A 19,264-nucleotide genomic window follows, 5' to 3' on the forward strand; every position below is an offset into this window, starting at 1 on the left:
ACTGTCACTTTAAACAGCTGAGACTGAGAAGCAGCTTATTATTACAGTATAACCAAGCCTAAACTAACTGATAGAGACCACTCATGCTAGTAAAATCACTGATCTTTTTCTTTTCTTTATGTGATGTCTTTTTAAAAACGAGCACCTGTATCTTAAGAGACTTTATTTGGAGGTGAAGGACAGACACAGGTTTTAGTATGGGCCTTAGCATGAAGCAGATACTGACTCAACTCAGAGGCTTTTATCATCACATCTTAATTTAGAGCAGCTTGAAAGCATGATCAACTAGGATCTTCCAGCTTGCTTTGTTCCAATTCTGTGCTCACTGAGCAACCTAAGAGCAGTAAAGAAAAAAAAAGAGGCAAGGTACAGATCAGTGGGACTAATGAACCATAATTTGCATGCGAGGACACAAACATACATACATCTACACACACAAACATACATATATTTGTAAATACATAGAAAATCTCTGGTAAGTTGTAGAGGAGGTCAGCTTTGTCAACTGATCCTGAAGAGGGGAAATAAGCCACTAGGTGACAGATGAGAGTGGGAATCTTACTCTCTGCTGTTTATACTTTTGTAGCTTTTAAACTTGAACCATGTGCATATATTATCTAAAAAATAAAAAAAGGAAAAACAGGCAACTCTAGGTGAAGAGTATACTGAGTGCTGTTTAGTGGGTCATATTTCAAAACCAGAAAGCCTAACAAAGGGACTTGTATGGACCAATGATAAACATGTCAGGAACCCAGGATCAGGAATGCACCTCAAGTACAAGGAACATGATTACATAGGGCAGGAAAGATCCACAGCACTAGTTTTTCTAATAGGTTCTAAAAGCTGCCCACTGATATTCAGGAAAATGATGAAAAACTATCTCTAATGTCTCCAAAGTTAAGGCTTTTAATAATGAATCTTGATCTTCTGTGAAAGCTTCAGCATTGTTAAATTCCAACTCTTAACAAGATTCCCATCCCCCACCCCACCCGCAACCCCCCCTCAACAGACTGAATTACTGTTTCCAAAGAAAATGAAAATGAGCTATGCAAAGCTTTATTTATATGTGAAAAGCATCCTAAAGTAGGAAAAGAACTCTTACTTACAATACATAAGGTAAACTGTAATTTCCCCTACTTTGTATCTGTGTAACACTTTGTACACACATTATACAGTGATTTTAAACTCTTGAGCAATCATTAATAAATCAATCGTTTTATTTATCTTGAACCATTCACAAGAGTACCTAACACTCGCTACCTGGCTTTACTAGAAATAAATGACATACGGTAGCTGACTCCATAGGCACAAACTCCATTTAGCTGAGGATGAGGAGTTCCTGGAAATAGCACTTGCACAGAGTTCGCAGTGTCCAAGGAGATCAGATCTGGCATTCTACACTGACAATGGCTCAGCTCCTTCCAGTCACTTCACATTCACTGAAGTCAGGACTGTCTCTGGTCCTAATTTTTCTAGATGCTAACCACACAACTGTGAGTTAAACCTCCAAGGTACAGTGCTCTTTATTAAGCTTTTCATTAAATCAAAGAACTTCCAACTATCCTTAACTACACACAAATCTTTACACCTTGTTTCCTTAAACAATTCCTTGCAAAGGCCTCTTTAAGCTCACATCTTACAGCTTAGTACTTTCCTATTGGGTCTTTCCGGAGAGGCAATGGCACCCCACTCCAGTACTCTTGCCTGGAAAATCCCATGGACGGAGAAGCCTGATAGGCTGCAGTCCATGGGGTCGCTAAGTCCATGGGGGCATGATTGAGTGACTTCACTTTCACTTCACTTTCATGCATTGGAGAAGGAAATGACAACCCACTCCACTGTTCTTGCCTGGAGAATCCCAGGGATGGGGGAGCCTGGTGGGCTGCTGTCTATGGGGTCGCACAAAGTTGGACACGACTGAAGCGACTTAGCAGCAGCAGCAGCAGCATTGGGTCTTTCTAACAAACGCACTGTGCCTTTTCTCAACATTTGCAATCAAAATTGCCCCACCAGGACAAAGCACAGGGACAATAACACATTCAACTCAGATAATGGTTGAGGGCTACGTAGCTAAGAATACACTGGTAGCACTAAGAGCACGCAGAAAAAATTTAACTATACCATAACCAACTGCAGGGGTCACCCGCCTATTCTCCCCTTCTCAGCACAGAATCTAATGATACCAACATTGTTTCAGGACCTTCTCCCACCTGCAGGGCCCATGTGGGCTGCTTTCACAGCACTTCAAAATTATCACTCACCCTCTGAGCTGCTGCTGCTGCTAAGTCGCTTCAGTCGTGTTCGGCTCTGTGTGACCCCGTGCGACCCCACAGACGGCAGCCTACCAGGCTCTACTAATGTACAAATATCTCAGCTCCCTCCACCCTCACTTATTCTATAGTGGCTCCCAGATTTCCTGTGGACTCAAACTTCAGTTGCTGCTGCTGCTGCTGCTGCTGCTGCTGCTAAGTCGCTTCAGTCATGTCCAACTCTGTGCAACCCCGTAGACGGCAGCCCATGAGGCTCCCCCGTCCCTGGGATTCTCCAGGCAAGAACACTGGAGTGGGTTGCCATTTCCTTCTCCAATGCAGGAAAGTGAAAAGTGTAAGTCGCTCAGTCGTGTCCAACTCTTAGCGACCCCATGACTGCGGTCCACCAGGCTCCTCCGTCCATGGGATTTTTCAGGCAAGAGTGCTGGAGTGGGGTGCCATTGCCTTCTCCAAAACTTCAGCTACCACAATAGAAACTTGCTTGACAAGCACCTCCTGACCCTCTCACTTACCTATTCACTCTACTTTGACAACTGCCTGGGACCATCTCCTAAAGAAAGTACTTGCCTTGGAATCCTTAACTCAGTCTGTTTGCAGGGTACAGGTACAAGAAACAAGACACTGACCGCAGTTTTATGTATGCCTATTTATAACTAGTAGAATGTTTTGATGACAACAACAAAGCAGTACTACATATGGCTAAGTTAAATGGGTTGTGTAAAAGGTACACCAAAAACTGGCATTATTTAAAAGTTGCTTTTGAGGCAAAAGGGCTTCCGTGATAGCTCAGTTGGTAAAGAATCCACCTGCAGTTCGATTCCTGGGTCAGAAAGATCCACTGGAGAAGGGATAGGGCTACCTACTCCAGTATTCTTGGACTTCCCTTGTGGCTCAGCGGGTAAAGAATCCACCTGCAATGAGGGAGACCTGGGTTCGACCCCTGGGTTGAGAAGATGCCTTGGAGAAGGGAAAGGCTACCCACTCTAGTATTCTGGCCTGGAGAATTTCATGGACTGTAGAGTCCATGGGGTTGCAAAGAGTCAGACATGACTGAGTGACTTTCACTTTCACTTTGTGGCATAAAACAACAAAATTTATTAATCCTATTCATAAATCTTAACATTAGAATAATACTTGTTTTTTGAAATCATTTTAAAATACAATCCTTAATCCAAAGCATGGATTTTTTTAAAATACAAGTTTATCGCTTAGCCTTTGGAATATTTAACATTTTTATTTTAGAAATTCCCAAAAGCATTTAAAAAAAAATCCTTTAGCACTGCGCCTGGAAATGGTTTTTTTTTTTAATCTATTAATTTAGCCTCTAAAAATGTATTTGTTCAAAATAATCTGAGTAGGTCCTATTAAATAATACTTTAAGGTTTATCTCCCTTTTCCTGCCCTCTTGAGTAAGACAGATTTCATTAAATAAAGTATTTTTCCATTTTGGAGCAAAATTGTTATTTCATTCAAGTTAACTGCAGTGTCTTGACATTTGCTACTATTGGCAAATAAGAGCAGGACACAAGGGGGAGGGAGGAAGAGGATATTTCCCTCACGCTGGAACAGAAACTATCTCCAGTCCCAACAATCATCCTATATACACACAAACGTCACCACAGTAGTCGCAATGGTACTCTTAGGAGGAAGGAGAAAGCAGACTTCTGTGTGATACTATGATCAAGAACAGTTCCTGTGGGTTCAGCATGGGAATGTTAGAGAATCTTTTATAACACAGCTCACACCTCTTTTCCAAGTATCCTAATATTTCAGAGGCATCTGTCTTTTGAGTGTCCATGACATTCACAGATAAGTCCTCCATGCAATACAGGTGATACAGAGAGATACTCATATATAGATATAGATATCACCCAGTTCTGTGTACTGAAGTCACTTCCCAGAGATCCGGGGTCAAGTATGAAATCTCTATCACAGCTCTTGCAGGACCCATTGCAAGGAAGAAACTATAAAATGCACTCAAACATATCCTAAGTGGATTTTTACTTCAAGCCTTTTTAGTCACAATAGTTTAAAATTAGACTTTGCGTTAGATTTCCAGTTCAAGATGGCAGAATAGAAAGATGTGTGCTTATCTCCTGCTGCGAGAGCACCAAATTTGCAATTAGCTGTTGAACAACCATTGACAGGAGGGCACTGGAACTCACCAAAAAAAGATACCCCACATCCAAAGACAAATTAGAAGCTGCAACAAGACAGTTAGGAGGGGCACAATCATGATAAAATCAAATCCCATATCTGCTGGGTGGGTAACCCACAAACTAGAGAACAATAATATCAAAGAAGTTCTCTCACTGCTGTGAACATTCTAAGCCCCACATCAGGCTTCTCAGCCTGGGGACAACAAAGGGAAGGGAGATCCCCAGGGAATCTGACTTTGAAGGCCAGCAGGATTTGATTACAGGACTTCCACAGGACTGGGGGAAACAGAGATTCCACTCTTGGAAGGCACAAACAAAATCTTACATGCACCAAGACCCAGGGGAGTGGAGCAGTGACCCCACAGGAGACTGAACCAGACATACCTGCTAGTGCTGGAGGGTCTCCTGTGAAGGCATCACTCAGCAGTGGCTCACCGTGGGCACAGGCTCACTGGCAGCAGCAGTCCTGGAAGGGGCCCCTTGGCATAAGTCCTCTTGGAGGTCCCCACTAACCCTACCATAGAGCCCTACCCCAGGCCAAACAACTAACAGAGAGGGAGCACAACCCCACCCATCAGCAGACAACTGGATTAAAGTTTTACCAGAGCAAGACCTAGTTTTTCTATCTGCCAGTCCCTCCCATCAGGGAGCTGATACAACCCTCTTAGCCTCCTCCATCAGAGGGCAGACAGAAGAAGCAAGAAGAACCACAATCCCACAGCTAGAACAAAAACCACATTACAGAAACTTAAGCAGGATGAAAAAGCAAAAAGTTATGTCTCAGATAAAGGGACACAATAAAACCCCAGAAAAACAAGTAAATGTAGTGGAGATAGGCAACCTTCCAGAAAAAGAACTTAGAATAATGATAGTGAAGATGATTCAGGACCTTGGGAAAACAACGGAGAAGGTGCAAGACCTAGAACTAAAGAACAAACAAACAGATGAATAATACACTAGAAGAAATCAACAACGGAATAATTGAGGCAGAAGCACTGATAAATGACCTGGAGGACAGAATGGTCGAAATCACTGCTGCAGAACGGAATACAGAAAAAAGAATGAAAAAAATGAAGACAGCCTAAGAGACATCTGAGACAACATTAAATACACCAACATTCACATTACAGGGGCCTAAGAAGGAGAAGAGAAAGAAAAAGGACCTGAGAAAATATTGAAGAGACAGCAGCTGAAAACTTTCCAAACATGGGACAGGAAATAATCAAGTCCAGGAAGCACAGAGAGTTCCAGGCAGGATAAACCCAAGGAGGAACACCCCAAGACATACACTGACAAATCAAACTGACAAAAATTAAAGGCAGATAAAATATTAAAAACAACAAGGGAAAAATGACAAATAACATACAAGGGAACTCCCATAAGGTTATCAACTGATACCTCAACAGAAACTCTACAAACTAGAAGGGAATGGCATGATATATTTAAAGGGATGAAAGAGAAGAACTTACAGCCAAGAATTTTCTACTCAGCAAGACTCTTGTTCAGATCTGATGGAGAAATCAAAAGCTTTACAGACAAGCAAAAGGTAACTAAATTCAGCACCGCAAACCCAGCTTTACAACAAATACTAAAGGAACTTCTCTATGCAGGAAATACAAGGCAAGGAAAAGACCTACACAAAATAGGTCCAAAACAATTTTAAAAAATGGTAGTGGGATTATACATATTGATAATTACCTTAAATGTACATGAATTAAATGCAGGAACCAAAAGACATAGACTGGCTGGGCAGATGAAAATATCATGTATGCACTTCCACTTACCACATCATTCTACTTAATCCCCCAAACTGTATGTGACTATTTTATACTGCTAGGTTAATCATGTTTCCATTATGGCTTGCAATTATAATGATCTTATTATAATAAGATCATTATTGCAACTATAATGATTTTATTTTTTGTGAAGCTATTGATTGTGAAAACTGATAAATGTCTTCTACTATTGTGATTTTTGCTTAATGAAATAACTATCATGATTGGTCAATAGAAAAATAATAGAATTCTGTATCACAAAAGCTATCATTTAATAGAAAAACCTGTAATTACTTTTTAAAATCCAGATGCAAATCAGACTTATTTTGGAACTTTTGGAAAAATACAAATGCCCCGGTACTGTTTTTCTTCAAAGCTCCAGATGTGTTTCTAAGAAGCAGCCGTGTTTAAAAACACCCAGACTATATGATGATCTTTTATCTAGTTAGTTTCATTCTTTTCTACTTCATATTCAGTGCTCCCATTTCATTTAATTTATGTTTTCCAATTTGTTGGTTTCTTTTTTTAATGTTCTTTATGTACATAAATATATAAAATATGTATATATATTTTTTAATGTATGAATTTTTGCTAGCTAAAAAGTTTATTACATTTTGATTCCACTTATTTGACTCAGTGTAAATAGAATGCTATATTTAAAATTTATATTCACTCAAAATTTTTATATATTTCCATGTATTTGGGCATCTAGTATTGCTACTAAAAGTGTAGAAAGTTTTCTGTCTTAGTGATTTAAAAAAAAAATTGAATGACCCTTGAAACTTCTAATCCAGTTCTGAGAATATAAATAAACATTATGCTGTAAAAAAAAAACAACAGAAAATTAATATGTAATACAGCATTATTAACTAAAGTACAGATTTTGCTCAAATCTCACAAAATTTTATGCCAGTGTACATTATTTGTTTTCATACATTACTCAAGACTCCACATTGTATTTAATTACATTGATCAGCTTCAGCTGCATGCAACAAATTCTGGTAAATTCTCTTTTCATTTTTATTCTATTTTCCAATTTTCCAATTTTTCCTTGTTATGGCTTCTTAGATATATCCCTCATTTTAAAAGCAGACATTTAATTTCCAAATACATAGGAGTTTTAAAAATATCTTTGATATTAACTTTTCATTTTTGATACTAATTTCTCATTCAAATGCTCTCTTCTCTGCAATCACTTTCTGTGTTTCTGCAGTCTTCTAACTTTATCGAGACTTTCAATGGCTAAGCCATAGATCTCTTCTGGTAAATGTCACACTGCACTTGAAAATATGTGGGTCATTTTCAAGTATCTTTCGATACTGATCTCTAAGATAATTCCACAGTAATAAGAAAACACTCTCTGTATAATTTCAATACCTTTAGAGGATGAAATTTCTGCACCTGGTTTTATGTCTTTGGATATGTTCCAGTGTCTCTAAGCTTACAGTCTATGGGAACTTGAATTTGCATCCTACTATTGTGTGAAAATTGTATAAATCTTAATTATGTTGAATTAGTTCATAATGCTTTTCAGGTCTACTATATTCTACTTCTTTGTACATTCATTCTATTCATTTCTCAGAGTTTGATATTGAAACTCCAATTAAAAATCTTAATTTATCTACTAAAACAAACAATTATAATGTACAGAACTATATGTAACTTTGTTCTGTATTTTCCAAGTTGTCTGTAATAAATGTGTTATCTTATTTTCACAATTTAAAAAATAAAAAAGAAAGATAAGAAAAATAACAACAGAGGAAAAAAAACAGTAGTTTCAAATTAGAATATAATAGTGGGGTTAAAATCCCAACCTCAGTTGTGTTTGCTAGCTAAATTCTAAGCTTTTTTGAGTTTATTGTCAAAAAGGAAATAAATGCATGTTAAGATGTTTGTTTCACTTGATGCTTCCAAAAAGCTAATGACAATAGTACAATATAAAATTCTAAGAGCAGTTGAGAACAGCTCTCAAAATGTAAAATCATAATGTTAATTCTGTTACACATTCGAGTCAAAGCAATTCTTCCCCAGCACCTATAAAAGAACGTGAAAATCAGAAGGCTTTTCAGTTTAAGTCACACACACCAAATCTAGTTCTTAAAATATTTAACCATCTTCATCTTTAGTGCCTCTAATTTAAGAAGCAATATTCAACTTAAAAGGTGCTCTGTAATTACCTCCTTTACCAATAAATAAGATATTCTTAAAAATAAAACAAAGTATCTCATTTTAAATTATGTCCTATGTGATACTTTGACATTCAAATTAGAGATACAGAATTAACTGGAATCTAGACCTTTCACTTTAGCTGTTTTAGTAGATATAGTTTTCGGTATATTGTTAACCACATGCATATATTCATATTATATATATATATATATATAAAATGACTATTTATATACCAAAATGAAGCTTCTTCTCGTTTCTTTTAAAGGTTAAAAACATGCACGAGAAAGACACCATAAGACAGATCATTTTCACCACATATTGAAAAAAATAATTCACTTTGTGTAGGAATTATCAAGTGACATTTCCATCACAAGTTTCTATAAAACTAACGCTGTTTAAATCTAAAGAGCAAAATTACTTAATGATGACTTATTCCTTCCTTGCCTGTCTTCATTGAGGTAATGACTTAAGAGTATATTCCTTTCTCAATCTTTCAGTGATAACAAGCATGTTGTTACTAAATCTTCACATCCCCTCCTCCCTTCCTCAGTAATACTTGGCCCAGTGCCTTGTTCAAAGAGGTTGCTCAATAAATATTTGTTAAATAAATTCCACAGCACAACTTATACGAATACAAATGAGGATAAATGAGCAAAATGCAGAGAATGATTCAGCTGAGACGGTCCTAAATTAAAGGACTTTGCAGAATTCATAATCTGTAATGATATTATAGCATTATGGATTGGCTATAAAAAGATCAATATCATAAATTGCATAGCAGTGCCAAGGAAGTAATTTTACTTTCAAATTAGAACTTGAAGGAACAACAAATATCATCAGCATCAGGAACAAGATGTTTTTCTTTTGTGCAAAGTACATTGTCAACCAAATTTTACTGGTATAAAAGTAAACTATATGAGAAATGAAATAAATATGCTATATTATGCAATTAGAACAAATTTACCCTGCCTAACTTGTTCAGCTTTTCAGACTGAAAGACAATTGGACCAAATTTTTGAACTGACTGGTGAATAAAGAACTCTAACAGAACTGCTCCTCTAGAATATGAATGATACTAAGAAAGGAGCTGAATAAAAGATGAAGAGAATAAAGTCAGAAAATGTTTAACTGAAAATAATATATGGGCCATTCAGATTTGTTCTTTTGGTAAATAACTGTAGTTGAAAATCAAAAAGAATCAGAATATTTTTTAAAAATAGGATATAAAAGAACTCCCCTGTTCCCAAAGTTCAAGTTGGCATTTCATGAGATTTCCCTCTTATCAAACACTGTAAGATATATGCCTGGCCACTAAGCAAAGAAATGCCAAGAAATAACTAACCTGCCGGGGTGGGGGGCGGTGGTGTGTGGTGCGGAGTGGGGATCAAGAACAGCTGTTACAATAACTCATTCTAAGTATCCTTTCAGCAAATGCCTACAAAAGTGAGACTCATTTTAAATAAAAATTTAGTATTACCAAAAACATCTACCATCTAAAACACAGCACTCATAATTAACCCAACAAAATATCACAGCAACTACTTCCAGCATTATCTGTAACAGAAACCAACAGAACTTTTCATATAAAGACAGATTTCAACTTAAGTTGTAAACATATGAAAGATACTTTACAGTTAAAAAAAAAAAAAAACTAAAACTGCTACCTAAGACTAAAATTAAAACAAGCAAACAGGAAGGGACGGAACCAAGAGTCACAACTAACAGGTTAAATCTACAGTTTTAAAATCATCAAAGAACTGCAAAGTATAGTCAATGATCTGAATACCTTTGTTGGAGCAGTATCCATGAAAAGCTATAGAAAAAAAGAGAGAGAGAGAGAGAGAAGGGCTTAAAACTTTCAAATAAACTTGAGAATCCAGATGAGATGTACACATTCCAGTTAAATAACCTTGTATATCAGAAGTTAAAATCAACTTCACTTTGGAAATTGTTTTCTAAGTTAATCCCTGGCTAATATGTTAGTCAGCACTTCGAGAAATTAAATAAATTAGACTAAACAACCTTGGAGGCTAAAAATAAAAAAATGTAAAGAAACAGTATTTGAAAATTGGTTATCTCCTGCTGCACCACTCTTTTTGTCTTCAATACAATCTCTCCACTTTTCACCCTCAGCAACCCCTGCACCTACTTACCTCACTCATAAATGTGTCTGACCTAAGTGAAGACCAGCTTTGACATAGAGATAAACCAATCTACCCAAGTTTTCCTTTCTATTTAAAGACAATTATAAAAGTAATTTTAATGTGAAGGCCTTAAAGGACTTACTAAGACCAAAAATATTCTGTAGCTAGCATGGGAAGAAAAACAAAATACTGGCTACTAAAATTGTGTTTTCCCAGTGCAGCAAAAAAAAAAAAAAAAAGTAGATTTAAAGCTATCATTTCTTATCTCATTTATATTATTTTCTGACTCCCACCCCTTCCAAATAAATTAGGTTTCTGTGCCACACATTAAACATTAGAGAGGCCTCCTGAAAGGTAATTTGTTTTACCCAAAACAAACACCCTGTCTGCCAAGAACACCACCAGTATCAACGCTTTTGGATCTGTGAAATACTCTTTAAAATGAAGGTACTAGAGCACAGTCAAGATTTAAGTTAGCCACTCTGAAAAATCTGTACTTCATCAGTAAATAATTAACTTTAAATAACCTTCTACCTGACGCTCTCCCATGGGATCTCTGCATTTTCTATGAAGAACTCCCCCACCCCCAGCTCCACCCCCGTAAGCTTAGTTGCGATTTAATAGTAAGCAATATATGAACTCTTTAGTATAATACAAATACATAACAATAGCCTCAGAAGAGTTTTGTTTTATTCTTCCTCTTACAAGAAATCTTTGAAGAGAAACCGTTAACGTTTTTCCCAAGGCAGAGAAGATTATCAACTCGGCGCCAAGCCTCCTCCGCGGCTCTGACAAATACTGAGCCAGCCTCATCTGGAGCGTTTCTGCCCTGAAGATCACATTCAGAAGCAGGGCGAGGAACACACTGCATTTTCACTGTTCTGAGTCACCGAACCTTTTGTGCAAGCACACATGTGAGGGAAATGTTTGATTCTGAGCCTGAAACCCTCCCAACCATGACTGACTGTCTCAGCATGCCCGCTGTACCCCCTGCCTTGCCCACTGCTGGCATACTTGATATATCAGAGACCATTTTAGGAGTCCTGGTTGTCATGGAGGCACCAGGCCAGGCACTTAACATGCGTCCCTTTCATTTCATTCTCCCAACAACTTTGCAGACTTTTTAAACAGAGGAGAGAATTCAGGCTCCGAAAGGTTATTAACAATCTAGCTGTGTTCAGTCCTTGAGTGGAGAGACACCAGCTTTCCCTGGTGTCCCGGAGCCTAACTACTAGAATTAGCTCTTTAAAAACTCAACCATCAGTTTTTCTTCCCCAGAGATTTCAACCATACTATGGTTCCCCTACAGGCTAGTTCTCCTTCAAACCCTCCAAGTTTTATTTTTTCAAATAAGGCAGAAAACATTACCTCCATGAGAGCAGGGACTATCTCCAGCAGTAACTTATTTTAAGCACTTAAGGCAGGGGTGGGGGGGGGGGGGTGCAGGTAGGGATGGGGGAAGCCTGCCAGAGTAGGTATTCATTACAGGTTGAAGGAATGAAATATCTGGAAGATTAGGGCTATAATGACGGCCAACTTGCAAAGTATTAGGTTGGTGAAAAAGTAACTGTGGTTTCAGACCAAAAATTTCAAATCACTATAAATAGGCTCAAACACATCTTTGTTAAACAAAATAGGAACCGTGACAATCAATACGGTTTTGCCAACGAGAAATAAGTTGGTTCATTCCTGTAGCGTAAAAAATTTGTGCTTCAGGATTTGACGAACTCTTGGAAAGCATTTTCTGCCTCCTGCTGGTTGTGGAAGCATTTTTCCTGCAAAAAGTTGTCAGGATGCTTGAAGATGTGGTAGTTGATTGGCAAGAGGTGGAGAAGGGCAGATGAGGCAAAACTTCATAGCCCAATTTGTTCAACTTTGGAAGCGCCGGTTGTACAGTTTGTGGTCAGGTGCTGTCGTGGAGAATTGGACCCTTTCTGGTGACCAATGTCGGCGGCAGGTGTTGCAGTTTTTAGCCAGCGCATCTCAACAATTTGCTGAGCACACTTCTCAGATGTAATGGTTTCAGACAGCTACAGTGGATCAGACCGGCAGCAGACCGCCAAACAGTGTCCATGACCTTTTTCAGTGCAATTCTGGCTTTGGGAAGTGCTTTGGAGCTTCTTCTCAGTCCAGCTACTAAGCTGGTTGTTGCCAGTTGTCTATGAAATCCACTTTTTGTCACACGTCAAGCCAATCAAGAAATGGTTTACTGTTGTTGCATAGAATAGGAGCAGACAACACTTCAAAATGACAATTTTTTTAAATTTCCAGTCAGCTCCTGAGGCACCCACTTATCGAGCTTTATCACCTTTCCAATTTGCTTCAAATGCCCAAAGACCATAGAATGGCTTGAGTTTTTCAGCAACTTCTCTTGTAGCTGTAAGAGGATCAGTTTCAATGATCTTCTCAATAGGTCATTGTCAGCTTCCAATGGCCGGCCACCATGCTTCTCATCTTCAAGGCTTTGTCTCCTTGACAAAACTTCTTGAACCACCCCTGCACTGTACGTTCATCAGCAGTTCCTGGGCCAAATGCGCTGTTCATGTTGTGAGTTGTTTCCACTGCTTTATGATCCATTTTGAACTCAAATAAGAAAATCACTTAAATTTGCTTTTTGATTTCCATAGTATAAAATAAACAGCAAGTAATAAATCATTAGCAAAAAAAAAAGCAAGAAATACACATTAAAATATGTATAACATAACCACATTTTAAGAGTATATTCCAATATCAAGCAGGAAAGTTCAACAATGTAAAATCACAATTACTTTCATACCAACCTAATAGCATGAGCTTGGAAGGACCTGAATTGTGTACTTAGCTTGCTTACTTTTCCAAGTTTACTAGATAATTATTCATCTCTCTAAATTCAACTTTATAAATACTATTTATGTTGCATCATCTAAAAAGTAGCAGAGGAATAACTAGATGTTCAATAAATCATTTACATATAACTGTGAAGCAGCTTTATCTGTCAGAAATAAAAAGCAGGTAATCAAGACTTTCCCAAAAAGAAGTTGCATCAATTTTGCTAAAATTACATCTCGAATTCCTCAGAGGGAAAAATGGACAACTGTGAAATTTCTAGATAATCTCTTAAAAATCTTCCAGAAAACACCAGTCCAGTCAATTCAGAGTTCCCCGAGACTATGTCAGAAATATCCAAGAAATGTCACTGGTATGCACCAGTGCCTTCCTTCCATCCTAAAAACCCACAAAATGGTTTCCTTCTAGCTCTCTCCAACCCTAATGAAATCTGGGGAAATCCATTCTCATTCTAAGGCACAGAGCAGTTAATCTGTGTCGACTGTCAGCTCCTAGCATTAATACCATCTCTGTAACCCAGTTACTCTACTTTCCCTTCATCTTTATGCCCAAACACTCTATGTGGCAGCAACACTGAAACTGTGTTAAGTGTCCGCCTTTTTATTGTTGCCTGAGAATTAGACTCAAAGCAGATGACTAACATGATACCATCAGAAATAAAGATGCTGAAGAAATTAGCAAGTACACAAATCAAGGAAATAAATTCACACTATGCACAGAGTAAGTATACACATGTCATGAATAAAAAGAAAAATGAACATTACAGGCTTTGATGAGTTTCAGTTACTAAAACTCAGTAACCTAGTACATGAAACTCTTGAAGAAAAATTATTTCCTCTTTAATCAGTGCCCCAGGTTAACAGCATTCCTTTTCTATTAAGAAAACTATGCTTCTATCACTGCAAACAATGAATATGCATGATTATTTTACACAATAAGCATTCAATAAATTCTTGAACTAATGAATAAATTTTCCCTGTCTAATGATATCTAGCATGATTTTTAAAATCCCAAAAAGAAGGGGGGAGGATCAGTGCTGTATCTGTTCAATTTTATTTGATGAGTATCCAATACACCATGAATTAATGCTTTTAAATAACAACCCTGACCTCAATTAGAGCTTCTCCAATAAAATTATTAACTGTTACAATATACTCTGTAAACGGTAGAATATAATGGCAGACACTGAAAAAGAGTTTTTCTTCAATTTAAGACAAACCACCAAGAAAATCTTTTAAGGCAGTAATTACTGTCAATTTTCTCTACTAGTCTGGAAAAAATTTTTAAAGTAAAATAAACTGAAGATGTGTACCAACTATTAAATCCTATAAATTATCAAACACAGAGATTATGCAGTAATGTATAGTTTTTAAATTTTGTTTCTATATTAATAAAGAGGAAAGGAAATGTGCTATGTCATTTATGGAGGGTCCTATTTAAGGGACAAGAATATATAGCAATCAAAAAGATTCAGATTTCTGGCCTCAAGGAGGTTCACAGGAAAATAAAAAACCTGACTGTGGGGAATTTCCTGGTGGTCCAAGAAATCCAAGTAGGGGAACTAAGATCCCACAAGCCTTGTGGCCAAAAAAAAAGAGAAAAAAATAGAGCCTGACTGTATCCAACACTTTTTCCCTGGGTATTTCTCTCATCCAGATACCTAGCTCCAAATTCAACTAAAAGCCCTTCTCACTTCCCTTCTTCCTCCTGCTTCCTAACTGATAACTCATTAGGACCTTATCTTTACTCAGTTTCTCTTTAGCATTAATGTATATAGTTTCTTTCACATGATTCACTGATACTGCAGCAGGAAAACAGGTAAAATTCATGCTACTGCACATGGCAAGAAATGAGTGAATGGCTAATGAGAGGTTGATGGGGTCTGCTTAGGAATAAAACCTGGGTCAATCTGCTCCTTCTAAGAGTAGTGCCCAGTTTATCACGGAGGTGGGCCAGACAAATAGTGACCACATTAACAAAGGACAGAGGAGCAAAAACAGGAATTAAACATTCCATGTTAAATGTACACACGTGAAATACCCTGGGATCTATGGGAATTCAACTTACAGATAAAATAGATTGTAACAGAAATGTCAAGGGACCAAAGTTTTTAAAAAATTAAAAGGTAATATATTGAAAGGCAGAGTGGGGAAAATAATGTATATTAACATTTACAAACCAACCCCACTGGGAAAGAATCTTCACAATCCTATAACAAGTATTGGTGAATATGTGGAATAATTGCTAATTGCTAATGAGAATGCTTGTGGTACAGCTGCTTTGGAAAAAAAGTCTGGCAGTTCATGGAGTTACCATGTGATCCAGAAATTCTACTCCTAGGTATATATCCGAAGGAACTCAAAACAAATGTCCACACAGAAACTTGTATGTGAATGTTCGTAGCAGCATTATTCATAATTGCCCTAAAAGTTCACTCACAAATGGATAAAACTGTATAAATTTGGCCTGGCCACTTCACATGTATAGACACAGTCACACATGTAGGTAGATAAGCACACTGATGCTATCTGTGTGCAGCAAGGACTGGAAAACCTCCAAATAACCATGTATTTATTAGCATTAAATAAATGACAATTAAGCCATACAATGCAGCAATTTGTTGTTTAGCCGCCGAGTCATGTCCATCTCTTCTACGATCCCGTGAACTGTAGCCCACCAGGCTCCTCTGTCCATGGGATTTCCCAAGCAAGAATACTGGAGTGGATTGCCATTTCCTTCTCCAGGAGATCTTTCCAACCCAAGGGTCAAACTAAAATCTCCTCCTGCATTAGCAGGCGGATTCTTTACTACTGAGCCACCAGGGAAGCCCTACAATGCAAAAATACGCAACCATTAAAAAGACCACTCTTGTGGGAAGGAGAGGGGAGCACACACAAAAAAAGAGAACCACTCTTGCTGGTATGGCACAATTTGCAGAAACTTAAAATATGAGTAGAAAACTGAAGGGAAAGAAGATGTTACGAGAAAGGGAGACTAACTATATTCATACATCTGTTTTGACTTTAAAAACGTGCATACACTATTTTCAGAAAACTGAGGGAAAAACAAATTGAGAAGGATGGTACCAGGTTGCCATTTGCTGAGGATGAGGTCTCAAGCCTTCCCTACAAACCCAATAAAAACAAATCCCCACTTTGCATCCTAAGTTACTTCACTTATCACATCCAAACAAACTGATTTAGTATCATTTTTCCCAGGAAGACAAGACTGTCACTAAGGGATACATGGAGGAATTCTAGGGGAAGTTAATTTCCTTAAGCCCTTGGGTTAATCTTGTTGAGATTAGACCCTTCCGTTATCTGGGCTTGTCATCTAAATAAGAGTATTGTGATTATATATGGTGCACCCATTCTTGCCTCAATATTCTGCTTGGTGATATCTTCTGACATTAATTCACTGATCACTACCTCAGGAGAGCAAGCCACACTGCATTTTTTTCTCCATAAAGAAGGAAAATTTACGCCAATGACTTGGCTGACAGAAACTTCCTTTAAAACATAGACATTTAAAGGTATATATGTATACATTTAAATCCACATATCCTACTTTATGGTATTATACTTCATATCTATTTTGGTCTAAGCAGTAATTAAAGCCAAATGAGGCAGTTCTACACGTACTAATACAGAACAATCTTTTTGCTAAGAAAACAACGTGCAAAACAATGTACTGTATGCTGCGGTGCTTGGGTACGGTAGCGAATGTATACATGTAAACATGCCAGTCTATTTCTAGAAGGATTCACAAAGGACTAGCAGTGTAAGCTGCCTCCAGGTTTCGACATCCGGTTGCTGAGACCAGCTTTTCTCTATATATAATACTCCTGTTTACCTTTGGAATTAAGAATTCTGTACCAAGTAAGTGTTACTTGTCCTAAAATCAAATGCTACTCAAAAAGGTCCTTAGAAGAGGTATATATAACAAGACACAAGGACTGTGTGTGTCCTTCACCCGGGCCATCTCCTCGGCAGTGCACACCAGTGGGACCTGGGCACAGCCTAAGCAAGAGGGCTTCACCTCCTACAGCGCCAGGCGCTAAGGTGGAGCTGGGCAGGTGCCAGTGAAGACACGGACTTACCGCAACCCCTTCCTCCTCCTCCCTCCTCCTCCAGTCCCCAGGGGCCTCTCATTCAATGTAGAAACCTTCCGCTCTACACTCTACTTTCTGTGAAATGGACCTTAGTTTCCAACTGCCCATCAATCTAAAAACATTACTAATAAACTTCTGTGTTTGAACATTTTCTAAATTAATGTTCTGACCACTCCAGCTCACCTGGTTTATCAAAGGCTATGAGCGGGAAACAGTTTACATCAATAAGAACCCTACACACCGAGGTGTACACACTCCACGCCACAGAAAGTGGACTGAAAATTCTCTCAAATGTAGATTAAGCTGGGGTGTTTACAAAGCGTTTCCACATAGATCATCACATTACACGCCTTCCACAAGCTTCAGGGTCAATCCTGGCAAACCCTACGGCTCCCAAATTGGATTTATAAAGTCTTCAAGAATTGTAGAAGAGGCACTAATAATAAAGCAGCTATCAAACGGCTGCTTTTCTACTTGCAATTTCTCAGAAGTGACAACTCTGGGCATTCATCACACTGAACGGTTCAAGTGCCATCAACGTGACATTCCTTCCAGAAGCAAAACAGGGGAATTATCCCGAGGTCTGGGGTGTGCTAGTGCGCGCGCTGGGGTGAGCACGAGTGCAATGAGAACCAGGGCGAGGATCTGGCTTCTGCGCCCGGCCAAGGAACGCCGCCCCAGACGGGATTTCCCACAGAGCAGCGGAGGTTTGGCAAACGCCAAATAAACGCTGCAGCTCCGGTGCCGGCGCGTTCAGCGCGCTCGGGGAATCCTTTGGAGTGATTCGGAGGTTCAGATTCCTTAAGGGCCAACCGAGCTTGCAACCCAGGAGGCGGTATCAACTCGAATTTAGGAAAATCCCGAGGCGCCGAACAGACGCCAGCAATTTAGAAAGGTGACCCTCGGGCCATCCTGCTGGGGTAGGAGGATGCAAAACAGATAAAGTTACAGCTCTCAACAAACGCAGATGGAAACTCGGGGTAGGGGGGCGCTCCCAGAGCCAGGCTCCTGAAGGGGGTGTGGCCGACTAGTGCTTTTAGGGGGTGGCGTGGAGGCGTGTCAGTAGGGCCTTGGGAGACGCCTCTGCTGCCCTAGGTGGGTGGGCTACGACCCCCCCCCCGCCCCGAGCCGGGCGCCGCGTGTCCCAGGCGCCCCGCCATGCTCTCGCTTGCCGGCTCACCGGTGATATCCAGGTACAGATCGTCCTGCTGGTCCAGGTGGTGCAGTTCCTGCGACGTGGAGCTGCGGCTCTTCTTCACTCCCGGAGAGGACGACGAGCACCGCCGCGAGCAGGGGGGCGCGGCGGCCCAGTTCGGCCGCCGCTCGCTCTTCCGCTTCATGGAGGCGGCCGCGGCCCGTCAGGGGACCACGACCATGGCCTCGCGCGCCCACTAGCCCGCCGAAGCCCCCGCCAACCCCGCGCGCGGGCGCTCGGGGCGGCGGGCGCGGAGCGGCGCTGCGGCGACGGCAGGCGCTGGCGGAGCCAGGCGGGATGTGGCCGCGCGAGAGCCGGAGGAGGGGCCTGGCCCACCGCGCCTGCCCCGCTCCCTCCTGCGGCCGCCGCGGGACCCGCGCAGCAGCCCTCGCTACAGCGCCTCCTGCCGCTGCCGGCGCCCCCCAGCCCGCCCCCAGGTGCCCGCAGCCCGCTGGCGCGGCCGAGGCGAAGGTGCTGCCGCCAGCGGCTGGAGCTGCTCGGGATAACCGCGCGCGCCCACCGCGGCCACTGACGCTGCAGCAGAGGCGCCAGAGCACAGCGGGCCGCGGCTCCTGGGGACCCCAGGAGGGCTGTTCCGTGGAGCTTCATTCACAA

General features: G+C 40.0%; 1 protein-coding gene across 1 annotated transcript in view; it reads right to left on the bottom strand.

Annotated features, from left to right (window-relative positions):
- CDC14B (cell division cycle 14B) overlaps window positions 1–18,794 on the bottom strand; it is a 119,377-nt gene extending 100,583 nt beyond the window's left edge. The window contains exon 1 of the mRNA XM_052645055.1: window positions 18,635–18,794. Within this exon, the coding sequence (XP_052501015.1) occupies window positions 18,635–18,794 (160 nt within the window). The remainder of the gene's footprint in view (window positions 1–18,634) is intronic.
- Window positions 18,795–19,264: the final 470 nt, after the last annotated feature.

Source organism: Budorcas taxicolor, chromosome 8 (genome assembly GCF_023091745.1).
Source record: "Budorcas taxicolor isolate Tak-1 chromosome 8, Takin1.1, whole genome shotgun sequence".
Lineage (NCBI taxonomy): Eukaryota > Metazoa > Chordata > Mammalia > Artiodactyla > Bovidae > Budorcas > Budorcas taxicolor.